The 13,747-nt window shown below is 37.6% G+C and overlaps 2 protein-coding genes across 2 annotated transcripts in view; one reads left to right on the forward strand and one right to left on the reverse strand.

Annotated features, from left to right (window-relative positions):
- LOC141443003 (prostasin-like) overlaps positions 1-13,747 on the forward strand; it is a 431,412-nt gene that overhangs the window by 349,159 nt on the left and 68,506 nt on the right. The gene's annotated exons all lie outside the window — the stretch shown is intronic.
- The window catches only part of LOC141443032 (transmembrane protease serine 9-like), a 33,889-nt gene continuing 25,358 nt past the window's right edge, over positions 5,217-13,747 (reverse strand). The window contains exons 12-15 of the mRNA XM_074108250.1: positions 10,275-10,424; positions 7,221-7,359; positions 6,632-6,748; positions 5,217-5,409 (exon numbers count right to left, since the gene is read on the reverse strand). Of these exons, the coding sequence (XP_073964351.1) occupies positions 5,242-5,409; positions 6,632-6,748; positions 7,221-7,359; positions 10,275-10,424 (574 nt within the window). The 3' untranslated portion in view covers positions 5,217-5,241. The remainder of the gene's footprint in view (positions 5,410-6,631; positions 6,749-7,220; positions 7,360-10,274; positions 10,425-13,747) is intronic.

Consider the following 13,747-nt stretch of genomic DNA (forward strand, 5'->3'; position numbering starts at 1 on the left):
AGTTTATAAATATTAGTAGGATTTTATTTGAAATATCGTCACGTCAATTCTACTAATAAAGCTGGTGCCTCAAAGAACGATCATTTTATCTTTTGATAGTCCAGTGGCCCATTTCACGAAGTAACATGTTTACAATTTTCAAGCGGTAGTCTCTTTTCAATAGATACTGTTAAACAAAGACTACCGCTTGTGAATTGTAACTCGTAGCTTCGTGAAATAGGGCTCAGGGCCGCGCGACCATTCTGCCTCTAACTAATCCACGGTCCGGTTTTTATCGACGGACGCACCCACTAATACCGGCGCCGCGCGTCCACAACTTTCTAAAACAAATACGTCATCTCTTCCGAACTACATGATTTTAATAAAGTGAAAAAAATAGACGTATATTAATGTATACTCATTCAATTACCATTTTATTTAGAAACAACAGCATAATTTACAAAAATTGTGCACAAAATGAGAATCACAAACTTATTAAATCGATAAACTATCTATACTATTTCTTTTACTTCCAATACTCGATTATGGTGATGTTGGGTACCTGGATCTGAGTGAGGGGCTGTTTGACAAGCTCGATCGCCTCGAGAACGTGTGTATTCGGTACATTTTTGGACTCCGTAAATACGATCACGTTTCACAGTTTCGCACGCAACTTAAATTGCTATCTATCAGGACCGCAGAAACGTCCACATTCTGTCATTGCTCTTCAACATTCTTTTTAATCCTTCGGCTCCTTTATATCTTTCTGAGCGATTCAGCTACTTAGCTGAAGGTAGCCAACATCGTTTGCGGTCAAGCGCCAATCTCCTTCTAGCATCTCCTTCTACCTCATCCAAGATCTACGCCAAATCCTTTTCTGTGCATGCGGCTAGGTTGTGGAATCGGTTGCTGATCACCGTCCGACAATCTTCCTCCGTATATTCGTTCAGAGAGACATTGAAGAAGATGTGGCTAGTTCCTTGATTATTTAGTAAGTAATTATCCTTTATACTTGTATTATTTATGTATTGGATGTAAATGTGTGTATTTATGTATTTATTTTATATTTAGTTATAATATATTAATGTTTTATATATGTGTTATAGATGTATTGTATATAGTTAGGTATTTGAGGTTTACATATGCATTTATATTTATTCAAATGTTTGCTCTATTTGTCGATCCTTGTTTTTTGGATTGCTTCTACCACTCAAGGTTGACTGGCAGAGATCCTGCAGGGGTAAGTCGCCTTTGTACTACACACAACTTTTATTTTATGTAACTTTTTGTTTTTCCTTTTTGTACAATAAAGAGTATAAACAAACAAACAAACTAATATAATTTCCTAATTTGACAATTATATAATTTTAGTAGGGATCCCTATTTATTCTAGGAATAAATATATTAGCCTCTGTTACTGGGATGAGAGATCTAATGCTGAAAGAATTTTTAAATTCGGTCCAGTATTTTGAGTATATTCGAAACAAACAAAAATAATCTTTCCTCTTTGTAGCATTAGTAGGTATTGAATAAGATAAAGATAAAATTAATGTTAGAACTGTTATAACTTGGGTGCGTACCTTGATATTATTGCTATAGTTGGTTTGTTTATTCTGTAACTTTATTTGTTTTTAATACAACTAAGAACACTATGGATTTTATAACCTGAACTAAACGTTTATATAAATTTTTTATTTTATTTAAAAGGCCGCAAAGTTATTACTCGCCCGGGGACCTAGATCCTCTAGCCTATATACGTCCCACTGATGGGCACAGGTCTCCTCTTGAATACCAAGAGTGCCAGAACATTGAAAATTATAATTTCCTTTGTTTCAGATGTAATCCATGCTGAATAACAGTAAACACCAAAGGAATAAAAATGAAAATTGATCAAGCAGCATTTAAACATAACAAAAAATGTTGAAATACGTGATCTGTCAAAAATCCGTCCGTTCTACACTTGCTTACTCTTACCCTGTGGTATCTCTGTCTCCCTCTAATCCAGTGGCGTATGAAAATTTATCGCCCAGTCAAATAATGCTGTCAGATAAATACTAACCAACATACAATGCAAGTATACAGTGGTAAAGAACTATGTCAGCTCTCGAGATTTTTAAGAACTTTTTAAGGTAAATAAATAAAATGTCAACTTTTTTACCCAAGAAGAAAACTGTTGTGACGTTTTACTTACCTCTGCAGTTCTGACAAATGCGATACAGTACCCTTAGTGTAAGTTTTCGGTTACAAAATACGTCTCGATCGCGTTCGCGTTAAAATCTCAATTTGTATGGAAACACGAACAGCGGCTCTAGCGGAACGTTTGCGATGTTCGTGTTTCCGTACAAATTGAGATTATAACGCGAACACGATCGAGACGTATTTTGTAACCGAAAACTTACACTAAGGGTACAGATATATGTATGTATTGACTAGCTGTTGCCCGCGACTCCGTCCGCGTAGAATTGGTTTATCGCTATTCCGCGGGGACTACCACTATTTAAATCATCCAATATTTAAATCGTCTAAAACTAAACTAACAAAAATCGAATAACGAACAAAACATATAATGTCACACACGTATTCCATGCCGCTATTGAATTTAATAGCATTATGGTTATTCTTGTTGCTCTGACCAACTGCTTTCAATATGATTTGGCGATTTGCTTTTTTGAATGACAGCATTTTTGTCAATAATGTTGTGTGGATGTTATGCACACGAACTATGTGTTGTGTTTCGGCGTCGAGAGTAAGAGAGCCGGTGAAATTACTGGCACTTGAGGTAAGGTACGTTGGGGTAATACCGGATGGGGGAAGAACGTAGCAATCAAATTACCGCCGAATTTGGTTATATTTTTAATGTTGGCAACAATTCGCAAGACGCCATTTATTCTGTCTCGGCCGCCAGTCGACCCACTTGCTAGTTTGCCATCCAGTCTAATAAAAAAAGAAAGATGGTTATGCTAATGGGCAAATCACTAATAGGAGGCCTGGAATTTTGCTTCTTGGTCAATTTGCGTCGCAGGACATTTTGCTACATATTTAGAAAGAAAGAAAGAAAATACACTTATTCGGAACAGTGACAGAATAATTATATAAAAGTAAGACAAAGAAAACAGTGTTACTGTTCACGAAACGGACCCACCTCAGCATAATGCCGGCTCAAGAGCTGCTGGTCTTCCGGCGGGACCGTGAGGCCGTCATTGCACGACCGGACCGTGCCTAATTGTGAACGCGACTGTCTATGGTCAGCGCTACCAACACGAGCCAAGCATGACATCATTCAGACGATTCGGTACTGATTTCGTTTTAGCGTGAAGGAGTAACTAACAGACACACAAACTTCCGTATTTATAATATTAGTAGGATGGCAGGAAGTAGGGTAATCACATTATAATTAAGACACAATCCTACTTACTGAAACTTTCCTTTCTGGAGTTTTAACAAATGAACCCTTAACCACCGGCGTGAGGTCTCTCAGACCTTAGCAGATATAAAAATGATAAGTAATAATTCGATGCAATCGCGGCGCACAAACTTCTAGTGGCCTTGTACCTTTTCCTGGGAGCCAACCAATGGCCGCCATGTGGTCGACACGTTTGGATGTGTCCTTTGAATTAAGTGTGTTTGACAACCAGATGGCCTAGTGGTTAGAGAACCTGACTACGAAGCTTGAGGTCCCGGGTTCGATTCCCGTGTCGGGGCAGATATTTGTATGAAAAATACGAATGTTTGTTCTCGGGTCTTGGGTGTTTAATAGTATTAAGTATGTATCTATGTCTATTAATTATGTATATTTATTTGCTTAGTGCTTAGTACCCATAAACAAGCTTTGCTAAGCTTAATTGGGGACTAGGTCAATTAGTGTGAATTGTCCCGTGATATTTATTTATTTATTTATGTGAGCATAATACTGGCGACAACGGTCTCAAAGACCGTAGGTAGGTGGTTGCGTAATATTCATACGTGGTCTCCCAGACCGAACGCAGGTGGTTGTGTGTGTTTTATTTGCTAACATTTTTAATATAATTAAATAATATAATTATATATTTTATTTTTTAGTAAGTAAAACATGCTTCCTAGTAACACAATCACAAAAGGTGGATAGAATAAGTGTCATCATTGAATGCAAGAGACTAATTTGTCTCGAATGTTCGAAAAAATTATATCGATTGCCGACAAAAACGGTTTTGCAATTTTATAAAAATAAAATGTTCCTGTAAAATTTCTTGGTTGATCATTCAATTTGATGAAACTTAAGTAATAATCTTTATGTTATGTTCCTATATTTTGAGATCTCATATCCCCTTAGCGAAAGTAATTTTACAGTAGGGATATGAGAAATACTGAATTGTGTTAAGTTTATTCATGAAAAATCTATTGATTTATTTTGTAATGTTTATTGCAAATAAATAGCATAGAATGTTAAAATTTTATTTATTACTTTTTTAATAAATTTAAACTAAATTTCTATTATTATTGCATATCCTTTAAAACTAGTGGTCTCTTAGACCGCTCATAGGTGGTTGTGTTTCTGAAACAGGACGTAGCTCGTAGGTAGTTAAGGGTTTAAATAAGTAATTCCGGTTTTGGGTTCATTACAACTAAATTGCATAACCTATATTCATTAATCTGACTTAATTTCAAATTGCCAAGGTTTTATAATACCCCAAAACACCAAATTTTTTAATATAAAATGATCGAAAATCGTAATGACTTAGACCTAAAACGTCATATTCCGCAAGTTTCCAAGTATTTAAATGTACGTTTCTGAATAGTAACGAATGATACAAGCGTCGATGTTTCAAATTAATTTTAGCTGAAAACGTCAGAATGGAAAAATTTCGCAGCATCAAAATGCCTAAATTCACTTAAATGAAATTCAATGTAAGTAAGATATTGACGCAAATCAATAGAAAGGTAAACTGGACTTTTTAATATATTTATATATATTTTATATATTCTGGTATTTGGTTGTTTTGAACATAATGTGTTTTGTGATGAAGGTGTTGTAACGCTTGATCATTGTGAGACTAAGACATTTTAATATAGGTTCAGAAATATTAAGAATCCGGTGTTAGGAGAAAAATAATTAGGCATTCGGGATTTAGGTATTATTCTGACACTAAGTAGGTACTTTTAAGATCCAGGAGTTTTGATAAAAAGGTAAAACCAAATGAAGCCGTAATGACCCCAAACCTATTACGTGGTGGGTGTAGGGTGAAAAAAAAACAGACAAAAACCATCACAAGATTTATTGAACCCCTAAGGCCATACTATGCTCTCAATCCAGGGCACGTAGTGGGAGATCTTGGTGTAGTAGGTGGGCTGGCCGGGGTTACCGCAGCCCACGCCATAGGAGGTGATCCCGACCATAGTGTACATGCAGTGGAGGCGGTGGTTGATGATTGTTAAAGGTCCACCGTTGTCACCCTGAGGAAACGAAAGCAATTGATTCAACATATCCATTATTTTCTACAGAACGCAGGCCGCGATTACCTATACCAAGCTTTGAATATTTAGGTTTCACAAATAAATGTATCGAAATATTGATAGGGGCGGAGCGGCGGCTCCAGATAGCTTGGTCAGATCGCGCGCGTTTTTAGGTATTTTCTTCATGTTATACTAAAACCAATACATAATATTTTAAACATGTAATGTGTATACGCGATAGAAAACATCTAGTTTTCTTATTATTCTAAAACTCATGACCTGCCGCGCAATGTTTAGATAACTCCATACTAAGGGTTTATTTAATTTTTTAGAGACACCTTTGGGATTTTTTTCTATCGAACGAACTACAAGCAATCGTGTTTTACAATGTATAATTTATAGAGTAAATCCTCAAAATATCTTACATATGAGCAGGGCTTGTTAACGTTACTAAATTCACATTATCTATATATATAAAAGAAGAACCAGACTGACTGACTGACTGACTTATAGATCAACGCACAGCCCAAACCGCTGGGCCTAGAAACTTAAAATTTGGTACAGGGGTTCTTTTTAAGATGTAAGTGAGCACTAAGAAAGGATTTTTAGAAATTCATCCCCTAAGAAGGTAAAATAGGGGGGGGGGTGAAGTTTATATGGAATTTTCTTATTTCTGGACTTAGAAGCATGAAAATAGGTACATAAGTTCTTGATTACAATTAAAAATCATCTGTGTAAGTGAAATGAATAAAATTCCCCCCAAAAAGCGTAAAGTTTGTATGGAAATTTTCTGATTTTCTGGCCTTAGAGGTATGAAAATCCATATCTATACTAGTATTATAAATGTGAAAGTGTTTGTGTTTGTGTGTATGTTTGTCCGTCTTTCACGTCGAAACAGAGCCAGAGATCAACGTGATTTTTGTCATAGAGATAGGTAATGGGCCCGAGAGTGACATAGGCTACTTTTTATCCCGGAAAAATGCACATTTCCCGAGGGAACAGCGCGCGATAACTGAATACCACGCGGGCGGAGCCGCGGGCAAAAGCTAGTATATTATAAAATCGTAAAAATACCTTGTACCGGTATTAAAATTATTTTGTTACTTGATAAATTAACATTGTGGTTACGTTACGCAATCTAGATAACGGTAAATTTTCTTTATATAGCAGCTAATAGTAGGGCTTGTTAACGTTACTATGGACGCTACTAAATGGACTATACCCAGCAAGGTCCAGCGCTGCTGTTGTAGTCTCCGTAGCAGACATGTACCGTGTTGTTGAAGATTGACTCGATTGGGCCGGCGCGGCACTCTGTGTCTGTGAACTTCGTCAGTGTCACCTGCAAGTGTACGAATTGGGAATTTCATGGAATATACAAATTATTAAAAAAATCTAAAACCCGATGATGGTAGACATCACGGTGTCATAAAGAGACAAAACAAGAAAATCTGTGGTAGGTACTGGTCGGTCCCTTCAAGTCCAGGATAAAGTAAACTGCCCCTGTTCTTTACTCACATTTCGGCTATTCAGGTCTCTGTCTTGCTCTAGCAGCACTGGAATAAATTGTGGGGCTATCCTGCGATCTTACGATACCTAAGTCTATGCAACAAATGTGTGTTCATGCAGTTCCCTCCACCACCACACTGTGAGAACACACATAAATCATACAAACCCAACTATCGCCAATACCACACAATCTTCCAATGAGATGTGCAGCGTCTTGTTGCATTACGTGTCAGTGTGACCCTTCAAATCTTCTGCGAGGGAAAAGCCGCGGGCTTAAGCTAGTATCGCGTTGAACAACATCATACCTTCTGTAGCGTATTCTTAAATTCGCCATTACTTGCAGCTTTAAAACTCGGGCTACCCCATCCGGTCACGACCGCCCTGTCGCGGTCTCCGCCGAACACGTCCAGACAGGCCGGCACTATCGACTGGCTCAGGTGGATCCTAAGGAGGAAGCAGCATAGTTAAAGTTAAACACGTAAGGTTTGGTTTGTTTGACTCAAACCATTTTGATCGTTAAACAAAGCTAGTTTGAACAGTTTGTCAAACATTAACGGGTTTGGAGCTTGTTTTTTATATCAAATAGCTGGTAAACGAGCATCCGGGTCACCTGATGGTAAGCGATTACCGCCGCCCATGGACACCTACTTACAGCATTATTAGGACTGCGGGTGCTTAGCTGGCCTAAAAGCGAGGAGCTCAAGGGGGGAGGGGGTAAAGGAGGGGGGGAGGAGTGGGTATCCAGATATTTTTTATATTATTGTATTTTTGTTATATTCTTTTGCTTGACGAACATGATGCGAATCGACAACATTTCATATTTTGAAGACCATGAATTTATAAATTAAGAATTGTGCCCAAAATCAAGGTTAACCGTTATGACGCTAAAGTATGCACGGACCCGTGAAGCATTTTGGTTTTGAATACCATGCTATCGTCGGACTGTCAAGTGGTTAGAAAGAGAAGCATGACAATAGTTTTAATTTTTCACTAGGATTTTATATTTACTAGCTTATTCTATAAAGTCATAACTCCAATGGTTCAGCCCAGCCGAAATATCTCTACTTTTGTCAATCGTTCAAAGGTCAACTGGAAGAGACCCCTTAAAGGGATACGTCCACCTTTGTACATCTTATTATCCTGCTGTCTATTAATTTTATGCGTTTTTATGTAAAATTAAAGGGTATAAATATACAACATAAATATTCATTTTATATGCAGCGGACCTAGTAAAACAACTAAAGCATTATAATATACATTTACTAGCTTTTGCCATTTAGCTGCTAGCTAAATGGTCGCTTGAAAACAATCTGGTAATAAATCCAGCTAAATCGCAATTCATTGTTTTGGGGAACAAATGGCAACGAGCAAAAATCAAAGAAAGAAATCCAAAAATCTGCATCGGAACAGAAACCATCGTCCAAGTGGAAAATGCAAAAAAAATCTGGGAATGATCATGGATGGGTTGCGCTACGTGGAATACGTTAACACTAAAATAAGGAACGCCTTCTATAGGCTCAAGGTTTTATATAACATTCGGAAATATCTCTCAGAAAATATTCGGGAAATTCTCGTCGAGTCTCTAATTCTATCGCAGCTTACCTATAAAAAAAAAACTTAAAAAAAACCGACCAAAAGCGTGTCGGACACGCCCAAAATAGGGTTCCGTAGCCATTACGAAAAAAGTAAGTTATATTTTTGTAAGGTTTTTGTATTTTATACGGAATCATCCAAGTGTAGGTATATTTTATACCTTAGGCTGCTATTTAAGAGTAAAACTACCTACTAATAATTCTCAAACAAACTTAGCCGTTATAGTTTTTCTTGAAAGTTTGATATACCTACTTGCTACCATCTTGAATATTTTCAAATTTTTCCACCCACCGGTTTAGATTTAAGAGAGGGGGCGCGGGGGGGGGGGGGCAAATTGGCACTTTAAAGTTGAATATTTCGCAAAAAAATCAATAAATCGAAAAATCGTCTGAGTAAACCCCTAATAATTTTGAAAGAACTATCCAACGATACCCCACACTATAGGGTTGAACGAAAAAAAAAATCACCCACACTTTAGGTCTATGGAAAGTACAGCAAATTTTTTTTTTTTAATTACATACTATTTTGTCGGCATATTTTACATATATATTCGTGCAAAATATCAGCTTTCTAGCATTGATAGTCCCTGAGCAAAGCCGCGGACGGAAGGACAGACAGACAGACAGACATGGCGAAAATATAAGGGTTCCGTACAAAATGCGTGTGGCGTTTCTGCTACAAAGTACCCAAACAAGCTCATACTACTTACCCCTTTCCTTAATGAAAAGAAAATTCTAAGTATGGAAAACAGAAGATAATTACATCTGGCGTTCACGGTTCGAAAGGTGATTAAACACCAGAAGCCTTACTACTTATACGATAAATTGAAATGGGACACAGACACGCGTAAGAACAGTGAGAAGATGCACTAAACTTGCAATCCCTAAACAAAAGACAAACATTTTAAGAGGGTGGTTTTAATTCACTGCTGCGAAGATCTGGAACGACTTACCACCAACATTGCGAGAACCTATGCCGTTATTAAAATTAAAACGATTACACAGAACATACCTACTTAGCAAACAAAGGGAATTATAGCCCCCCCCCCCAAACAGAACTGGCACTTTCAGACCTCACACAGGAGCCCACACACACTCACAATCACAAACTATATCACAAACACACAACACGATGTATATCCTAAACCAGCTATCTTTGATTGTCTTTTTTTTGTGTACTTATAGTTAATGAACTAAAATAATTTCCTTGCTCACCCGCGACCTTACGATAGCTAAGCTTATGCAAAATATGCGTGTTCATGCAGTTCCTCCACCTCCACACTGTAAGAACACACACAAATCACACAAACCCATCTATCACCACCACCACACTACACTGACGCGTTTCGAACTCAACCAGAGCTCATCTTCAGAGTGACACAACCGTTATAGTTATTTTATTTTTTAATTTTATTTAATTTTTCTCTCTCATTATTATCTTGTCTGTTATATTTTTTTTCTCCTCTTACGGCTACACAAATGTTTTTTGTTTTGTTTTTTGGCTTCTCCAGTATTGGAGTTTGGGAAGCGCTGCGACCGGCCGTCCTCACAGGGACCAGTCTGAAAACAAGCGCCGGGCATTCAATCCCAGCATATAATGAGACGGGGACCCATTTTGTGCCAAATTTTTATTTTTCTCCAACATTTTTTTTATTTTTTTAACTATGTGTAATTTTAAGTTGTGGCAATAAAGGATTTTTTTTATTTTTTTATTTTTATTATACAAGACAATAACCCGCCTTCGGGTAGTCCGGTAAACGTACTTACTTATCAGTTTCAAGAAGAGCAATGTCATTTTGCTTGATCTGCCAATTGAAGTCAGGGTGCTTGATGATGCGTTTGATCTGATACACCTGCCCGGCTTCCACGTTGTTTGGGCGTTTGAGAGAACCCACGAAGGCAAACTGCACGGGATCACTAGAAAGAAATTGGTTTATTCAGGCGGTTTGTTGCGGAGTTCCATCTCAATGAACCTGTAATCTTTTACCTCGCTACTCTGCTACCTCACGTTCGAGGCACTTACGTTTTAGGGTCTACGCTAGCTGGCCCGGGCGTAGCCTGCGGGCGGGTGCAGAATGCAGGTACAATCCGATATGCACGCGCATGTTAGCGCTGCTCGTACTGTTGTTCAACTGTAACCTTAGTGTAAGTTTTCGGTTACAAAACACGTCTCGATCGCGTTTGCGTTAAAATCTCAATTTGTATGGAAACACGAACAGCGCCTCTAACGAACGTTTGCGATGTTCGTGTTTCCATACAAATTGAGATTTTAACGCGAACGCGATCGAGACGTGTTTTGTAACCGAAAACTTATACTAAGGGTACAGCAGGGCTACTACGTAACTCAAAATTTAAAGTTCGTGTCGTGCGGTCCCCTTGTCGCTTATACTATTTAATACGAGAGCGAGAGGGACGGTACGATACGAACTTTGAGTTTCGTAGTAGCCCTGCAGGCGTTCACCCGCTGCGTGCAAACCGCGTCAGCTAGCGTAGGACCCTTTAGTGTTTAGAATAAAAACCGGCCAAGAGCGTGTCGGACACGCCCGAAATAGAGTTCCGTAGCCATTACGAAAAAAGTAAGTAATATATTTCTAAGGATTTCGTATTTTGTACGGAATGTTCCAAGTTTAAGTATATTTTATACCTTATGCTGCTATTTACTCTTTAACTAGTACTAATACTTCTCAAGAAAACTTAACCGTATAGTTTTTCTTGTAAGCTTAATATACCTACTTACTACCATCCTAAATTTTTTCCAATTTTTCAACCCTCCGGTTTAGATTTCAGAGGGAGCGGGGACGCTCGATTTTCATGAAGTGCTCATGCACTTTAAAGTTGAATCGAAAAATAGTCTTAGCAAACCCCTAATGGTCTTAAAGGACCTATCCAATACCCCAGACTATAGGGTTGGATGAGAAAAATAATCACCCCCACTTTACGTCTATGGGAGGTAAGCTAAAAAAATTTTTTTTTTAATTTTCTATTGTACCATTTTGTCGGCACAGTTTACATATAATAATATATTCGTGCAAAATGACAGTTTTCTATCATTGATAGTCCCTGAGCAAAGCCGCGGACGGACAGACAGACAGACAGACAGGCAGACATACATGGCGAAACTATAAGGGTTCCACTTTTGCCAACAATACACGCACACTCAGCCGAACAAAGTGGTAAAAACTTTTTGCCCAATCAGATTTTGACAAATCAAAATTCCTTGGTACCTACGTTTATTCCTAAAGACAAAATTCCAAGTAAGTATCATAATTTATTATGTTTTTTTTTATACTGGTCCTTATGCACTCTGTCGAATAATCGAATATCTTTTTTTCGAAAATCAATATTTCTTTGTACAAAATGTGAGGCGTCTTGTGCCAGTAATTTCTCAAGTTGTCTTGGTCTTCATGCCAGAATACAGCATTGCAATGTAACATTATAATGGGACCCTAGGGGAAAAGGGGTTAAGTCTGCAGAAATTACACAGTTATTTTCTTTTTTCATCAAATCATTTTCATGAAATCAGCGTTCAACTTTTGCAGAATTAACCCCTTTTTTCACTAGGGCCCCAGTATTACCCAAGCCTTATCAGAAATTAATAAGAGTACCGACGTTAGTCGCGTCCATATTTAATAATATATAACTACGAGTAATTAATTAAGATTATTGGCCATATCCTCGTAAATTTTGATCAAAAGAATTTCAAACTTAATGTCAGTTAGTGAATTTGACATTAGCTTTGACGTATGTCCTAAATTTAGGACGTTGGGCCTTACGAGGATATAATCTGAATAAATGTGATTGTCTACTTTTAAGTATCTATAGGACCCTTTGATAGGTTGTGTAAATTTTAGAGGGACTAGTAAAGCTCAACCAATAATGCTCATCCAGCAGCGTACGACCTGATAACACGTATCCATTTTGGGTTCTGATTATCACGTCGTACAGTCAACGTCATAAATAAGTGATCAATTTTGTACTGTAGGAACTAGGCTGTATACCGCTGGCAGGTGGTAAAACTGACCACCTGGCAGGTTAGATTGACAGCGGTATACATGCCGGAAAGCAGATTGCTCCCGATAGCCTAAGCGGCTGGTGCCATTCCATGTAAATGTATTAATAAGTTCCACAATAAATCTAAATAATTGAAAAACAACGTTATTATTTAACAGTTTAAAGTCACGCGCGTAGATCCCCAGTATCTAAGCTCTCACCAAGTTAGTCCCCACAGTACCTTGTCACTTTAACGTCATGTTTGAAAAGCCATACGAAATTGTGTAACCACTGAAAGCGACGAGGTACAGAAATTATCACTTATTTATGACGTTGACTGTACAATAACATGGTCGTGCATTTTTGGGCGACCGGATTTTGCTCGGCCGGTCAATGTACGACCTATTATTGTACCTACGACGTCGTAACCATAGATTTGTGTTAGGTTGTGTTAGGTCGGCTGCACCATTTCAAAACATAGTAAGGGACATTAAGCTAATTTTACAGGAGAGAGAAAAAACATGTTTTTTCTCAGCCGTACGAAATTTTGCAATATTCGTTCCAAAAGTGATACTTTCTCGGTTTATTAGATTAAGCCGAATATCCAGGTATACATATATGCACTTAATTTCCTATATTGCATGTTTTATGTGCCATACTAGGTTTTGAAATTAAACTCAAATAAAAACTTATAGTGAACCGATCAATTTCAAAACCCAGTATGTGTTGTCACTTTGTCATGATCTAGAGGCTAAAAAGACTAAAAATCATAAGTTTTAATACGTGGAACTTTTTTCAATTTAAATAAAACAAACAGTCAGCTAAGTAGTTGTTCATTACAATAATCCCTACTTCCCTACTTTAATAATATTATAAATGCGAAAGTAACTCTGTCTGTCTGTCTGTCTGTCTGTCTGTTACGCTTTCACGTCGAAACCACTGAACCGATTTTGATGAAATTGGTATATAGATATTTGAACCCCAAGGATCAACATAGGATACCTTTTATTCCGGTAGAGGGCGCATCCGCGCGATAAACTAGATCCGCGCAGACGAAGTCGCGGGCTTAAGCTAGTTTATTATAAAAAAATAAAAATTACGGCACCAAGTCTTAATTTTTTTACTTTATATTATCAACTACCTATTAAGTACCATAATTACCATTACTATTATTGATTACTGAATGGGAGATTGATCCAAATATTTTTTCGGGACTGGGGTATTAGTGGTACTAGTTTAGGAGCGGATTC

Source organism: Choristoneura fumiferana, chromosome 26 (assembly GCF_025370935.1).
Source record: "Choristoneura fumiferana chromosome 26, NRCan_CFum_1, whole genome shotgun sequence".
Classification (NCBI taxonomy): Eukaryota; Metazoa; Arthropoda; class Insecta; order Lepidoptera; family Tortricidae; genus Choristoneura; species Choristoneura fumiferana.